Source organism: Pipistrellus hanaki (genome assembly GCF_964339955.1).
Source record: "Pipistrellus hanaki genome assembly, chromosome: 1".
Classification (NCBI taxonomy): domain Eukaryota; kingdom Metazoa; phylum Chordata; class Mammalia; order Chiroptera; family Vespertilionidae; genus Pipistrellus; species Pipistrellus hanaki.
Window position 1 is genome coordinate 166,209,300 of NC_140503.1, and position 13,529 is coordinate 166,222,828.

Sequence of the window (13,529 nt, forward strand, 5' to 3'; positions counted from 1 at the left end):
TCTTCTTCTGCAAAATGGTAAAAATTCCTCACGATTCTGTCGTAACCCATTGCACAATAAATGGTTGTGACTGATTCACTTAGTCTGAATGAGTCAGTGGGATTCTCAAGTGCCGGAATTCACAGATGGCAATCTCTGAGTTGCCTGTTTGGGATCCGGCCTCTGCCACTTACCAGCTCTCTGTGCCTGGGTTTCCTTATCTATAAAGTGGAGATAAATCGAGGGCCTCCACCACAGGGTAGTAAGGGTTCCATGGGGTAATGAGTCAATATTTACAAACTGCTTAGACTAGTGCCAGCTCATAATGGTGTTTGCTATTATTGGTATCTTAGTCTGTGTATTTCAATGCACAGAATTGTAAAGATGAGCTCTGTTGTTATATAAAACAATTTTTTTTAAAATAGATCTTTATTTCTTTTTTTAAATCCTCACCTGAGGATATGTTTTAATTGATGTTTAAGAGAGAGAGAGAGAGACAGAGAGAGAGAGAGATGGATCTGTTGCTCCAGCACACACCCTGATCGGGGATCAAACCTGCAACCTAGGTATGTGCCCTGACCAGAATCAAACCCACAACCTTCTGGTCCATGGGAGGATGATCCAACCAACTGAGCCACTCAGCCAGGGAACAGATCTTTATTTTTAAAAGCATTTTTAGTGTGTTTTTTATGCCTACAGAAACTGTGTATAGTGAAGGGTTTAAAAAAAAATTTTTTTTAATTCAAGTATAGTTGGCATACAATATTAATTAGTTTCAGGTGTACAACATAGTGATTTGACATTTATATACCTTATGATCTTTTCATCATACTAAGCCTAGTTACCATCTGTCACCGTGCAAAGTCATGAGAGTATTATTGACTATATTCCCTATATGCTGTACATTACATCCTGTGCCTTATTTATTGTATAGCTGGAATTTTGTACCTCTTCTTCCACTTCACCGTTTTTACCTGTCCCCCACTCCTGCCGCCACTGCTCCCATGTGCTGACGGCACTGGCCCCACTTGCACCCACTGACAGCATGGAGCTAGTGGGGCCGGCACCAGCAGCATGTGTGAGTGGTGGCTGCTGCCCTGATCACCCCTCAGGGGCAGGGGGAGGAGGAGAAGCCCTCAGGGGCGGTCAGGGCCGGCAGTCACCCCTCGCATCTGCTGGTGGTGCCGAGTGATTGGGACCAGCGCTGGGCACCGGCAGCGGGTGTGAGTGGTGGCTCCGGCGCCAGCTGCAGGTGTGAGCAGAGTCGGCACTGGCAGTGGTTGTGAGCAGCAGCTCCTGAGCTGGCAGTGGATGTGAGTGCCAGGACCGCAGTGTGCATAAACAAAGCATTTTCAGTAACCACCAGAGGCTTGCCCCAGTGACAGCAGCCAGTGCCCCACCTTGGTGTGGTGCCCAGCTCACCTGCTCCACCATCCTGCCATGGCCAACACCCGCCACGTTCCACACACACACACCCTGGTGGTCAGCGCACGCCATAGCAACCGTTTGTTCGGTTGTCCGGTTGTTCCACCATTCGGTCTATTTGCATTTTAACCTTTTATTATATAGGATATTTTAATAGTGATACTATTCAAGAGGTAGCAGGAGCAGTGTTAAAACTTTTTAACCGTTCCCTTTTTGGACACGTGGACCAGTTCTCACTTCATTCTTCGATTACCACATGGATTGAATGTTCTCCTCATGTTTGCCAACTGATGGTGTTTCCACACTCTGAGTTCTTGTCCTTTGCCCGTGTGCCCGTTTGGAGTCTGGTTGTCCGTGCCACTCCATAAACCTGACACGCAACATTTACCCTTTGTTACAGTCATGGCAACTGTTTTCCTATCCTTTGCCTTTTTTATGTTTAAATTTTACATATAGTGCAATCCATTCCTGTGTGAACTTTTCTATCACTTCTGAGCTTAAAAAGTCCTATTCCCTTCAAGGGTTTGATGTTCAAGTCTATTTTCTTGTAGCTCTACTTTTTTTTTTTTTTTTTTTGCATTTAATTTCTTAAGGATTTAATTGTCTCCTTGCAATTCAGCAAAGGTAGGAACTTTGTTTAATCTTCCAAATTCTGACCGTTAGTCCTTTGATCCTTTACTCATCTCAGAGCCACGCTGAATACATTCTTTTTTGATATCAAAGAGATGATAGAAAGTTTAGAAATTCTATGGTCATTGTTTCCATTATTAAAATATTTTTTAAACCTGGCTCACTCTTCTCGGATACCACTTCTTCCTCAAAACAGAAACAGCGTCTTTAGATAAGTTTCTAAAAAAAAAAAATCTTTGACCCGCTCAGAGGTAAGAAAAGTAGAAAAAGACCCCCCCCTACCCCCCTTGTCCTGCACAAAAGGCGGTGACCAGGTACGTGTGAGCTCCAAAGGGTTGTCCTGAGTGGCTTGCGGGCGCCGGCCAGGCGGGTCCTGGTGCCGCTGCCAGGGCGGAGGACCATTTCCGTCTTCAGGAGCGGAGATGCTTCTTGCCCACCCCCAGCGAATGTGGGCCACCCCGTCCCCGCCCACTGCGCTTCTTCTCAGCACCTGCTCTGAGTGCTCCGTGTTCAGTCCTCGCTTCGTGGACCAGGCAGTGGTAACGGAAAGTTAAACCCTGTGCCGCTCAGCGCCTCCCTGAGGCCTGCTTCCCGCCTCTGCCTTTGCTTCATGGTTGCTCATCCACCTGTGACTTCACTTCTCCATCTTCTCTCTGGTCAGCCCAGCCGTGCCCTGCGCTGCAGACTACTCATCCTCCCCAGGACCGTTTCCTCACCCTCCGCTGCCCGGTGGAACCTGTGCCCTCTGCCGAGCTGCCCGCCTGGAAACCCCTGCAGCCTCCCAACCAGGGGAGCCTGCTCCTTCCAGAACCAGCCCCACTGTGTCCCTGCACAGCACCTTCCTCAGGACGCCCACCCCAGGGGCCCCTCCTCTCTCCTCTAGGGGTCCCTCCGGCACCTGGAGGGCATCTGTGGAATGCGGTCCCGGTGTGAGGGAGCTGTTCCAGGTGTGAGGGAGCTGTTCCAGGTGTGAGGGAGCTCTTCCAGGTGTGAGGCGGCTGTTCCAGATGTGAGTGGCTGTTCCAGGTGTGAGGAGGCTGTTCCAGGTGTGAGGCAGCTGTTCCAGGTGTGAGTGGCTGTTCCAGGTGTGAGGCGGCTGTTCCAGGTGTGAGGTGGCTGTTCCAGGTGTGAGGAGGCTGTTCCAGGTGTGAGGTGGCTGTTCCAGGTGTGAGTGGCTGTTCCAGGTGTGAGGCGGCTGTTCCAGGTGTGAGGGGGCTGTTCCAGGTGTGAGGGAGCTGTTCCAGATGTGAGGCGGCTGTTCCAGGTGTGAGGCGGCTGTTCCAGATGTGAGTGGCTGTTCCAGGTGTGAGGCGGCTGTTCCAGGTGTGAGTGGCTGTTCCAGGTGTGAGGCGGCTGTTCCAGGTGTGAGGTGGCTGTTCCAGGTGTGAGGAGGCTGTTCCAGGTGTGAGGAGGCTGTTCCAGGTGTGAGGTGGCTGTTCCAGGTGTGAGTGGCTGTTCCAGGTGTGAGGCGGCTGTTCCAGGTGTGAGGGGGCTGTTCCAGGTGTGAGGGAGCTGTTCCAGATGTGAGGCGGCTGTTCCAGGTGTGAGGCGGCTGTTCCAGATGTGAGTGGCTGTTCCAGGTGTGAGGCGGCTGTTCCAGGTGTGAGTGGCTGTTCCAGGTGTGAGGTGGCTGTTCCAGGTGTGAGTGGCTGTTCCAGGTGTGAGTGGCTGTTCCAGGTGTGAGGCGGCTGTTCCAGGTGTGAGTGGCTGTTCCAGGTGTGAGGGGGCTGTTCCAGGTGTGAGGGGGCTGTTCCAGGTGTGAGGGAGCTGTTCCAGATGTGAGTGGCTGTTCCAGGTGTGAGGCGGCTATTCCAGGTGTGAGGGGGCTGTTCCAGGTGTGAGTGGCTGTTCCAGGTGTTAGGTGGCTGTTCCAGGTGTGAGTGGCTGTTCCAGGTGTGAGGCGGCTGTTCCAGGTGTGAGGTGGCTGTTCCAAGTGTGAGGGGGCTGTTCCAGGTGTGAGGGGGCTGTTTTAGGTGTGAGGGAGCTGTTCCAGGTGTGAGGCGGCTGTTCCAGGTGTGAGGGGGCTGTTCCAGGTGTGAGGGAGCTGTTCCAGGTGTGAGGTGCCTGTTCCAGGTGTGAGGGAGCTGTTCTAGGTGTGAGGGAGCTGTTCCAGATGTGAGTGACTGTTCCAGGTGTGAGGTGGCTGTTCCAAGTGTGAGGGGGCTGTTCCAGGTGTGAGGTAGCTGTTCCAGGTGTGAGGCGGCTGTTCCAGGTGTGAGGCGGCTGTTCCAGGTGTGAGTGGCTGTTCCAGGTGTGAGGCGGCTGTTCCAGGTGTGAGGTGGCTGTTCCAGGTGTGGGGGCTGTTCCAGGTGTGAGGCGGCTGTTCAAGATGTGCGTGGCTGTTCCAGGTGTGAGGCGGCTGTTCCAGGTGTGAGTGGCTGTTCCAGGTGTGAGGCGGCTGTTCCAGGTGTGATTGGCTGTTCCAGGTGTGAGTGGCTGTTCCAGGTGTGAGGCGGCTGTTCCAGGTGTGAGTGGCTGTTCCAGGTGTGAGGGGGCTGTTCCAGGTGTGAGGGGGCTGTTTTAGGTGTGAGGGAGCTGTTCCAGGTGTGAGGCGGCTGTTCCAGGTGTGAGGGGGCTGTTCCAGGTGTGAGGGAGCTGTTCCAGGTGTGAGGTGCCTGTTCCAGGTGTGAGGGAGCTGTTCTAGGTGTGAGGGAGCTGTTCCAGATGTGAGTGACTGTTCCAGGTGTGAGGTGGCTGTTCCAAGTGTGAGGGGGCTGTTCCAGGTGTGAGGTGGCTGTTCCAGGTGTGAGGCGGCTGTTCCAGGTGTGAGGCGGCTGTTCCAGGTGTGAGGCGGCTGTTCCAGGTGTGAGGCGGCTGTTCCAGGTGTGAGGTGGCTGTTCCAGGTGTGGGGGCTGTTCCAGGTGTGAGGCGGCTGTTCCAGGTGTGAGGAGGCTGTTCCAGGTGTGAGGCGGCTGTTCCAGGTGTGAGGCGGCTGTTCCAGGTGTGAGGAGGCTGTTCCAGGTGTGAGTGGCTGTTCCAGGTGTGAGGCGGCTGTTCCAGGTGTGAGGCGGCTGTTCCAGGTGTGAGGCGGCTGTTCCAGGTGTGAGGAGGCTGTTCCAGGTGTGAGGTGGCTGTTCCAGGTGTGAGTGGCTGTTCCAGGTGTGAGGCGGCTGTTCCAGGTGTGAGGCGGCTGTTCCAGGTGTGAGGGGGCTGTTCCAGGTGTGAGTGGCTGTTCTAGGTGTGAGGCGGCTGTTCCAGGTGTGAGGGGGCTGTTCCAGGTGTGAGTGGCTGTTCCAGGTGTGAGGCGGCTGTTCCAGGTGTGAGGTGGCTGTTCCAGGTGTGAGTGGCTGTTCCAGGTGTGAGGCGGCTGTTCCAGGTGTGAGGTGGCTGTTCCAGGTGTGAGGGAGCTGTTCCAGGTGTGAGGGAGCTGTTCCAGGTGTGAGGGAGCTGTTCCAGGTGTGAGGGAGCTGTTCCAGATGTGAGTGGCTGTTCCAGGTGTGAGGCGGCTGTTCCAGGTGTGAGACGGCTGTTCCAGATGTGAGTGGCTGTTCCAGGTGTGAGGCGGCTGTTCCAGGTGTGAGGGAGCTGTTCCAGGTGTGAGGGAGCTGTTCCAGATGTGAGTGACTGTTCCAGGTGTGAGGTGGCTGTTCCAAGTGTGAGGGGGCTGTTCCAGGTGTGAGGGAGCTGTTCCAGGTGTGAGGGAGCTGTTCCAGGTGTGAGGGAGCTGTTCCAGATGTGAGGCGGCTGTTCCAGGTGTGAGGCGGTTGTTCCAGGTATGAGGGAGCTGTTCCAGGTGTGAGTGGCTGTTCCAGATGTGAGTGACTGTTCCAGGTGTGAGGTGGCTGTTCCAAGTGTGAGGAGGCTGTTCCAGGTGTGAGGCGGCTGTTCCAGGTGTGAGGCGGCTGTTCCAGGTTTGAGGTGCCTGTTCCAGGTGTGAGGGAGCTGTTCTAGGTGTGAGGGGGCTGTTCCAGGTGTGAGGCGGCTGTTCCAGGTGTGAGGAGGCTGTTCCAGGTGTGAGGAGGCTGTTCCAGGTGTGAGGCGGCTGTTCCAGGTGTGAGTGGCTGTTCCAGGTGTGAGGCGGCTGTTCCAGGTGTGAGGGAGCTGTTCCAGATGTGAGTGACTGTTCCAGGTGTGAGGTGGCTGTTCCAAGTGTGAGGGGGCTGTTCCAGGTGTGAGGGAGCTGTTCCAGGTGTGAGGCGGCTGTTCCAGGTGTGAGGCGGCTGTTCCAGGTGTGAGTGGCTGTTCCAGGTGTGAGGCAGCTGTTCCAGGTGTGAGGCGGCTGTTCCAGGTGTGAGGCAGCTGTTCCAGGTGTGAGGTGGCTGTTCCAGGTGTGAGGGAGCTGTTCCAGGTGTGAGGCGGCTGTTCCAGGTGTGAGGAGGCTGTTCCAGGTGTGAGGAGGCTGTTCCAGGTGTGAGGCGGCTGTTCCAGGTGTTAGGCGGCTGTTCCAGGTGTGAGGTGGCTGTTCCAGGTGTGAGTGGCTGTTCCAGGTGTGAGGCGGCTGTTCCAGGTGTGAGGTGGCTGTTCCAGGTGTGAGGAGGCTGTTCCAGGTGTGAGGTGGCTGTTCCAGGTGTGAGTGGCTGTTCCAGGTGTGAGGCGGCTGTTCCAGGTGTGAGGGGGCTGTTCCAGGTGTGAGGGGGCTGTTCCAGGTGTGAGTGGCTGTTCCAGGTGTGAGGCGGCTGTTCCAGGTGTGAGGGGGCTGTTCTAGGTGTGAGTGGCTGTTCCAGGTGTGAGGCGGCTGTTCCAGGTGTGAGGTGGCTGTTCCAGGTGTGAGTGGCTGTTCCAGGTGTGAGGCGGCTGTTCCAGGTGTGAGGGAGCTGTTCCAGATGTGAGTGGCTGTTCCAGGTGTGAGGCGGCTGTTCCAGGTGTGTGGGAGCTGTTCCAGATGTGAGTGACTGTTCCAGGTGTGAGGTGGCTGTTCCAAGTGTGAGGGGGCTGTTCCAGGTGTGAGGGAGCTGTTCCAGGTGTGAGGGAGCTGTTCCAGGTGTGAGGGAGCTGTTCCAGATGTGAGTGGCTGTTCCAGGTGTGAGGCAGCTGTTCCAGGTGTGAGGCGGCTGTTCCAGATGTGAGTGGCTGTTCCAGGTGTGAGGCGGCTGTTCCAGGTGTGAGGGAGCTGTTCCAGGTGTGAGGGAGCTGTTCCAGATGTGAGTGACTGTTCCAGGTGTGAGGTGGCTGTTCCAAGTGTGAGGGGGCTGTTCCAGGTGTGAGGGAGCTGTTCCAGGTGTGAGGGAGCTGTTCCAGGTGTGAGGAAGCTGTTCCAGATGTGAGTGGCTGTTCTAGGTGTGAGGCGGTTGTTCCAGGTATGAGGGAGCTGTTCCAGGTGTGAGTGGCTGTTCCAGATGTGAGTGGCTGTTCCAGGTGTGAGGTGGCTGTTCCAAGTGTGAGGGGCTGTTCCAGGTGTGAGGGAGCTGTTCCAGGTGTGAGGGAGCTGTTCTAGGTGTGAGGGAGCTGTTCCAGGTGTGAGGGAGCTGTTCTAGGTGTGAGGGAGCTGTTCCAGGTGTGAGGTGGCTGTTCCAGGTGTGAGGGAGCTGGTTAGATGGAATTCTCTGTGCTGTACCAGGTTCTTTGAGGGCAGGAATCAGGCCTTAACATCTCTCCATCCATCTCCAGAGTTTAGTGTAAGCCCTCACCCATAACGTGTCTAGCTACTTGCTCCCTAAGTTCTTAGTATGTGCCAGGTAGTGTTCTAAATGGGTGGCAAGCTTATGCAAATTTAATTATCACCACAACCCTACAGGGAAGGTACATTCTTATCTCCACTTGCCTCCAAGGAGGCCCCTCCACAAGCCTACAAGGAAGGTACGTTATTGCCCCAGGAAACGGAGGCATGGAAGCAATGACTGACTTCTCCTTAGTCACAGAGCTGGTAATGGTGAAGCCAGAGGGAATGCACAGCCGGGAAGTCAGATCTTAACCCACACTTTGCCCACTGTGCTCAGTCACATCTGAGTGATTCTCAGCAGAGAGCACTGGGTGGATGAAGAACTACAGTGACGAAAGATAAGGATCATATGATAGTACTAGAGGCCCAGTGCATGAATTTGTGCACCAGTGGGGTCCTTCAGCCTGGCCTAAGGGTTCAGGCCGAAACCGGCTCTCTGACATCCCCTGTGGGGTCTCGGATTGCGAGAGGTCGCAGGCCAGGCTGAGGGACCCCACCACTGCACCATCAGGGCCGGGGAGGGCCTGTGCATGAATTTGTGCATCTTCTTTAACTTGTTAAAGAACTTTAAAAAAAAAAATGATTTAAAATGAAACATCTTTAAAATCAACCAGGTCTTTTCCTGCCCGATGGTGTATAACCAGGGCCACCAGAATAACAAATATTAAGCTGTCCTCTGAGCCTGGGATGTCCTGGGCCTTGAACACCAGGATTTATTGGCACCTGCTCAGTACCAGGGACCATACCATGCACTTTGAAACATGGTTTCTTAATTAATTGTCTAGGCCAAAGGTTCGCTTTGCCTTTAAAAAAAGAAATAACCCACAAAAATGCTTTTGTTTCTATTTCTAGAAGCTTCTTTGGTCTTGGCAGACACTGTAAAGGAGTGATTGTTCATTTCTTGCTCTCTGCCCACTGTTCCCTAGAAGGCTGTCCCGCTCTAGTTGATGTGGCTGACCAGCCGGGTAACCAGACTTGCTGGTATTGTTGCCGCTGTGACAGAGTGCTTGGTTTTCCCCGGACTGTGCTCCTCGGACACCCTGACTGCATGTTGTTCTGGGAGAGAGGCCCCCACCACCTCTCTCCTGGGTTTCCGTGGCCTCTGCAGAGCGGAGGACACCTCTGACCCCCACGGCACCGTCTTCCTTCGGTTAGACTAGTGGTGGGCAAACTCATTAGTCAACAGAGCCTAATATCAACCGTACAACGATTGAAATTCCTTTGGAGAGCCAAATTTTTTAAACTTAAACTTCTTCTAATGCCACTTCTTCAAAATAGACTCGCCCAGGCCATGGTATTTTGTGGAAGAGCCACACTCAAGGGGCCAAAGAGCCGCATGTGGCTCACGAGCTGCAGTTTGCCGACCAGTGGGTTAGCCCACTCTGCAAAAGCGGAGAGTCGGCGTGCCGGAGGGTGGCGGGCGGTGGAGGGAAGTCATGTGGTTAGCCGTGGTGACCCGTCACGCTCCCTTGGTGCCTGCCAAGTGAATTCGGTATTTTTGTGGTTTGGGAAACCCTGGCTTTGACTGGTATTGAGAAACCCAGTCAAGTGACAAGGCTTACAGGGATCGGAGCCCCCATGCTATGGTTCCCTTTAAAACACCAGGTTCTTACAGGGTGAGCTGTGAGGAAAACATTCTAAAGTCCCCCAGAGCCAGCACACACAAATAAACAGAAATGATGCTGGCTGTAGGGTTGGAAGTATTCAGGCCACCAGGTTCATGACCCAGGGCTCAGGGAAAAATAAAAAAAAGGCTTTACAAGGTCACCCGTTTTCGTCATTCGTTAGAAAACTTGGCAGAGTTGATCCCTGGGGTTTTGGCCGGATTGAATCCCAGCTCTTTGCTCCCTGGCCCAGCTTTCTTTGTGTGCAAACTGGGGTTCACCCTGGGGTTATTTTTCCTACTTCTAGTTTCTCAGTGGTCAGCCAGGCCGGTGAGGGGTCCTGGGCCTGGTTATAAGCAGGTGTGCCCTGAGCAGTCCTTCCCTCTTCCCCTGGCTGCAGGGAGGCTCTGGGGAGGGGAGGAGAGGAGAGGAATGCCCCTGCAGGCGGCAGCCTTGGCTGAGGGAGGCAGCCATCTGCCTTTGACATGTCCTCTTCTCTGGTTGCTAACCAGCCCCTTTGCGTTAACTTCTCCTTGGAGTCCAGGGAAACCTGGGGTGTGAAGTCAGGGGACCAGGATTCTACACCTTGTTCTGCCACCTCCTGGTTAACACCTCCTGGGCTAGTTACCTCATCTGAATCTCCCTTTTCTCATCTACAGAGAGCCTGGGTTATGCTTTTTTGCTTTTTTTTTTTTTTTTTTTTTTTTTTGGGGGGGGGGGGGTGTGTGTTGGTTGCAAGCAAGAGAAACTAACCCTGGCCAATTTAACTAAAAGCAGAAATTATGTGAAGGCTCTCTAAAGTGGGCTACAGTTTTCACGTTTGGCTGGGAAGAAAGAGGTAGGGTCCAGGGCAGCTGTAAAGCCCGAATCTCTGGAGCACTAGGATCCCCGCTCATGTGCGCCCCCTGGAGGAAGCCGGTATTTCGGCGGTGTTTTCCATCTGGAGGCTCAGGGCTCAGGAGGCAGAGGCCAAAGGGAAAAGAACTGGTTGAGTTGGGGTCCCACACCAATGCCCAGTGCAGGAGAGGAAAGAAAATCAGGGTCTGGCCAGAAAAAAAGGGCAGCGAATGTCTAGCAATCAAAACCCCACTGTAGCTACCCACTACGTGCAAACACACACGTGTTTTAACAGGACGGCCTCTGTCAGGTTTTGTCTGTGTTCCTCGTGAATATATTTTGGGAACAAGCCATAACCCAGAGTTCACTGGCTTTGATGCCCCCGTCAAGGTGACCCTTGACCACTGCATTTTCTAAATTGTGGGGGGGAAAGAAGAGAATGACAGATTTTCGGAAGCTTCTATTCTGGGCCTTATTCCCTCACATTACAAACCTGGAGCATTCGTCTCCCGATTTCACAGGATCAGTGCTGGCATGCAGTCTCTGTTGCTGAGGGTTCTGTTGGGAATAGTGTATTGGACATAGCTTTGATACTGAAAGAAGGGGGGCATCTTGCGTTTTTAAAGTAGTGATTGTTTTCAAACAAAATCTCTTCCTTCCTTCTAGGGAAATCAGAAACAAAGCGGATATTCAGTTTGGCGATAATGGAACAACAATATCGGCCGTCAGCAACAAGGCCTATGTTTTTGTACAAAACCTATCTGTTGGAGATGCTCAAAGTGACTTAATTAGAACACTAAATATTCCTGCAGTGGTGAGTTAGCATTTTAAGTACCATTATTGTGGATTTTAGAGGAAAGGTAAAAGCTAACGTAAGGCTATTATGGCTTTACAGTTAGGAGCTAAGTTTTGCTTAAAAAAAAAAAATATATATATATATATATATATATATATATATATATATAGAGAGAGAGAGAGAGAGAGAGAGAGAGGGAGAAATATGTTTTCCCTTGCCCTTCTTTAAAGTTTATTTTACACAGTTTTCTGAGGTCTTTCAAACAAGGTCTTTTCAAAAAGCGACGGAAGGCAAATTTTAGGGTTTCTTTTCACACTTTCTTGCCGTGTGTTCAGGATCAGCACTTGTATAAATAATTTATGTCTTTAGGATTTTTTTAAGTAGCTAATAATTTTTTAAAATTGTTTTTATTGATTTCAGAGAGAGGAAGGGAGAGAAAGAGATAGAAGCATCGAAGAGAGCGAATCATTGATCAGCTGCCTCCTGCACACACCCCCTACTGCAACCCGGGCATGTGCCTGACCTGGAATCGAACTGTGACCTCTTGGTTTCACAGGTTGATGTTCAACCACTGAGCCATACCTGCCGGGCGAGTAGCTGATAATTTTAAAAATACTTATTTGCCCCTTGTTTTGGTTCTGAAACTAGCAATAGAATTTGCATACCACCTCTTCGATTTCTGCCTACGATTTTTAAGTTCTCAAAATACATATTGACTGTTTTCGCCCATTCCAAATAGTAGAGGAACTGGGCTATTGATCACAGCCTGGAGTGATTTCAATGGGCTCTGATTATACTGGTAATTCCATCTAATAACAATACACGTGACACCAGAAAACGTTCCTGTTCACCTGCACTAACCCCCTCTGAGGCTCCCACACTCACTTCTAGGTGACCACTCATGGTGGACCCAGGGTCCAGGAAACTTTGCATCCCAGATCTGGCCCTGCCCTGCCCCTGGTGGAGTTTATAATAAGGGCTCCAGTCTCTGGCCGGAGCAGGAGGAAGATGGCGCCACCTTGTGGCCACAGATGACAGTGTCATTACAGGAGCTTTTCCCTTTCCTCCCGCCCTGGGGATGGCAGGGTGGCCATGGGGATGTTGAGATCACAGTTAAAAATGTTAACGCTGAGGAAGGGTAGTAACGGAGGGGTTTTATTCTTGTACACAGAGCCAGAGAGGGGTTCGTGGGCTAATTTTTCAGCTGTTTCATTTCAGCCTTTAAGTTTCCAGCTCCCTTAGCTGAAGGCTCGGTAGGTAGGAGAGGGGTGGGTGTGCTGTTCTCTGAATCTGCCTGTGCCCCTCAGACCGCCATGGAGTGGGCGCAGCAAGGCATCATCCAGAGGATCATCCGGGCCCTGCTGAAGGCTTACCGGCAGGAGTTCTTTGTGACGCACACGGTCCACGAGTTGCTCTGGGGCTACAAGGATGAGATCTTGTCCCTCATCCACCCTTTCAAACCTGACATCCCTCCCTATTTTGGCTTGTACTATGGGGTAAGTGAATTTTTTTTTTTTTTTTCTGAGCCTCTTTGTTCAGCTGAGGGGGTTACTTCATCTGAAGCCAGACTTCATCTTCACTTTGAGTTTCTTCTAGGAGACCAAAATTGCCCAGAATTCTAGGTGTCTTGTACAGTATGTAAAAAATGATGTGTTTTAGTTGGGCTGGGGATGGGGGGTGGGGAGTACAGGCTGGGCGGGATCTCCCATGACGTGCTGCCAGTGCTGACTGTGAATGAGTGTAGCTGTGAAAACATAGTGTCCCCCAAAAATGTATACGCACTTTGAATAGTTATTAATTCCAATGATTATTTTTTTAGATTTAATCCATTGGAGTTAATAATTATTAAAGTGTTTATGGATTTCTGGGGACTCCCGGTACATAGTGTGGCTAGCCATCAATTAGGTGCAATCTTTCAACCCATCATACACTTCCATGTTCAATGCCACGTCTCATCTGATGGTTTGGGCCTCTACCAGGCCCCTTCGTGGAAAGCCCTCTGCCATCGCTCAGATTCCGTGGATTCCCCACATTCAGAAAAAACAACACAGAAAAACTTAGAATCAGAGGGCCTAGATTTGCATTTTGACTTCTTTATTTGCTGGGTATGGGACTTTTCTGAGCCTCAGTTTCATCATTCCTAACTCGAGATTAGCAGTGACCACACTTCAAAGGTTGGCTTGAAATGGCTAAGAGAGAAGTCCATAAAAGTGCTTTTCAACTTATGGGTTCATTGCAATACACACTTCAGGAACCATTGTTTGTTTGTTTGTTTGTGAATCCTCACCTCAGGATATCTTTTCCATTGCTTTTTCAGAGAGAGAGGAAGAGAGGCAGGAAGGGGAGAGAGAGAAAGAGAGAAAGAAACATCAATGTGAGACACGTCGACTGGTTGCCTCCGGCATGCACCCCGAAGGGGGTTGGGAGTGGGGGGCTCAGGGCTGGGAATGAACTGCAACCCAGGTATGTGCTCTTGACCAGGAATCGAACCTGCGACCATTCGGTGTGTGGGTCAACATGCTAACCACTGAACACACCAGCCATGGCAGGAACCATTATTCTTTTCCCCTTCATGAATGGCTCAAAAAAAATGGCTCTGAATTAATGTGAATGACTGGTATCTGTTTTTGTTTTGGAGCCAAATAAACTCTCTGTAGTG

The 13,529-nt window shown here is 51.8% G+C and overlaps 1 protein-coding gene across 1 annotated transcript in view; it reads left to right on the forward strand.

Annotated features, from left to right (window-relative positions):
* Positions 1-13,529, forward strand: part of SCARB2 (scavenger receptor class B member 2) — a 59,952-nt gene that overhangs the window by 21,910 nt on the left and 24,513 nt on the right. Inside the window, exons 3-4 of the mRNA XM_084883461.1 lie at positions 10,741-10,888; positions 12,178-12,366. Coding sequence (XP_084739587.1) covers positions 10,741-10,888; positions 12,178-12,366 — 337 coding nt within the window. The remainder of the gene's footprint in view (positions 1-10,740; positions 10,889-12,177; positions 12,367-13,529) is intronic.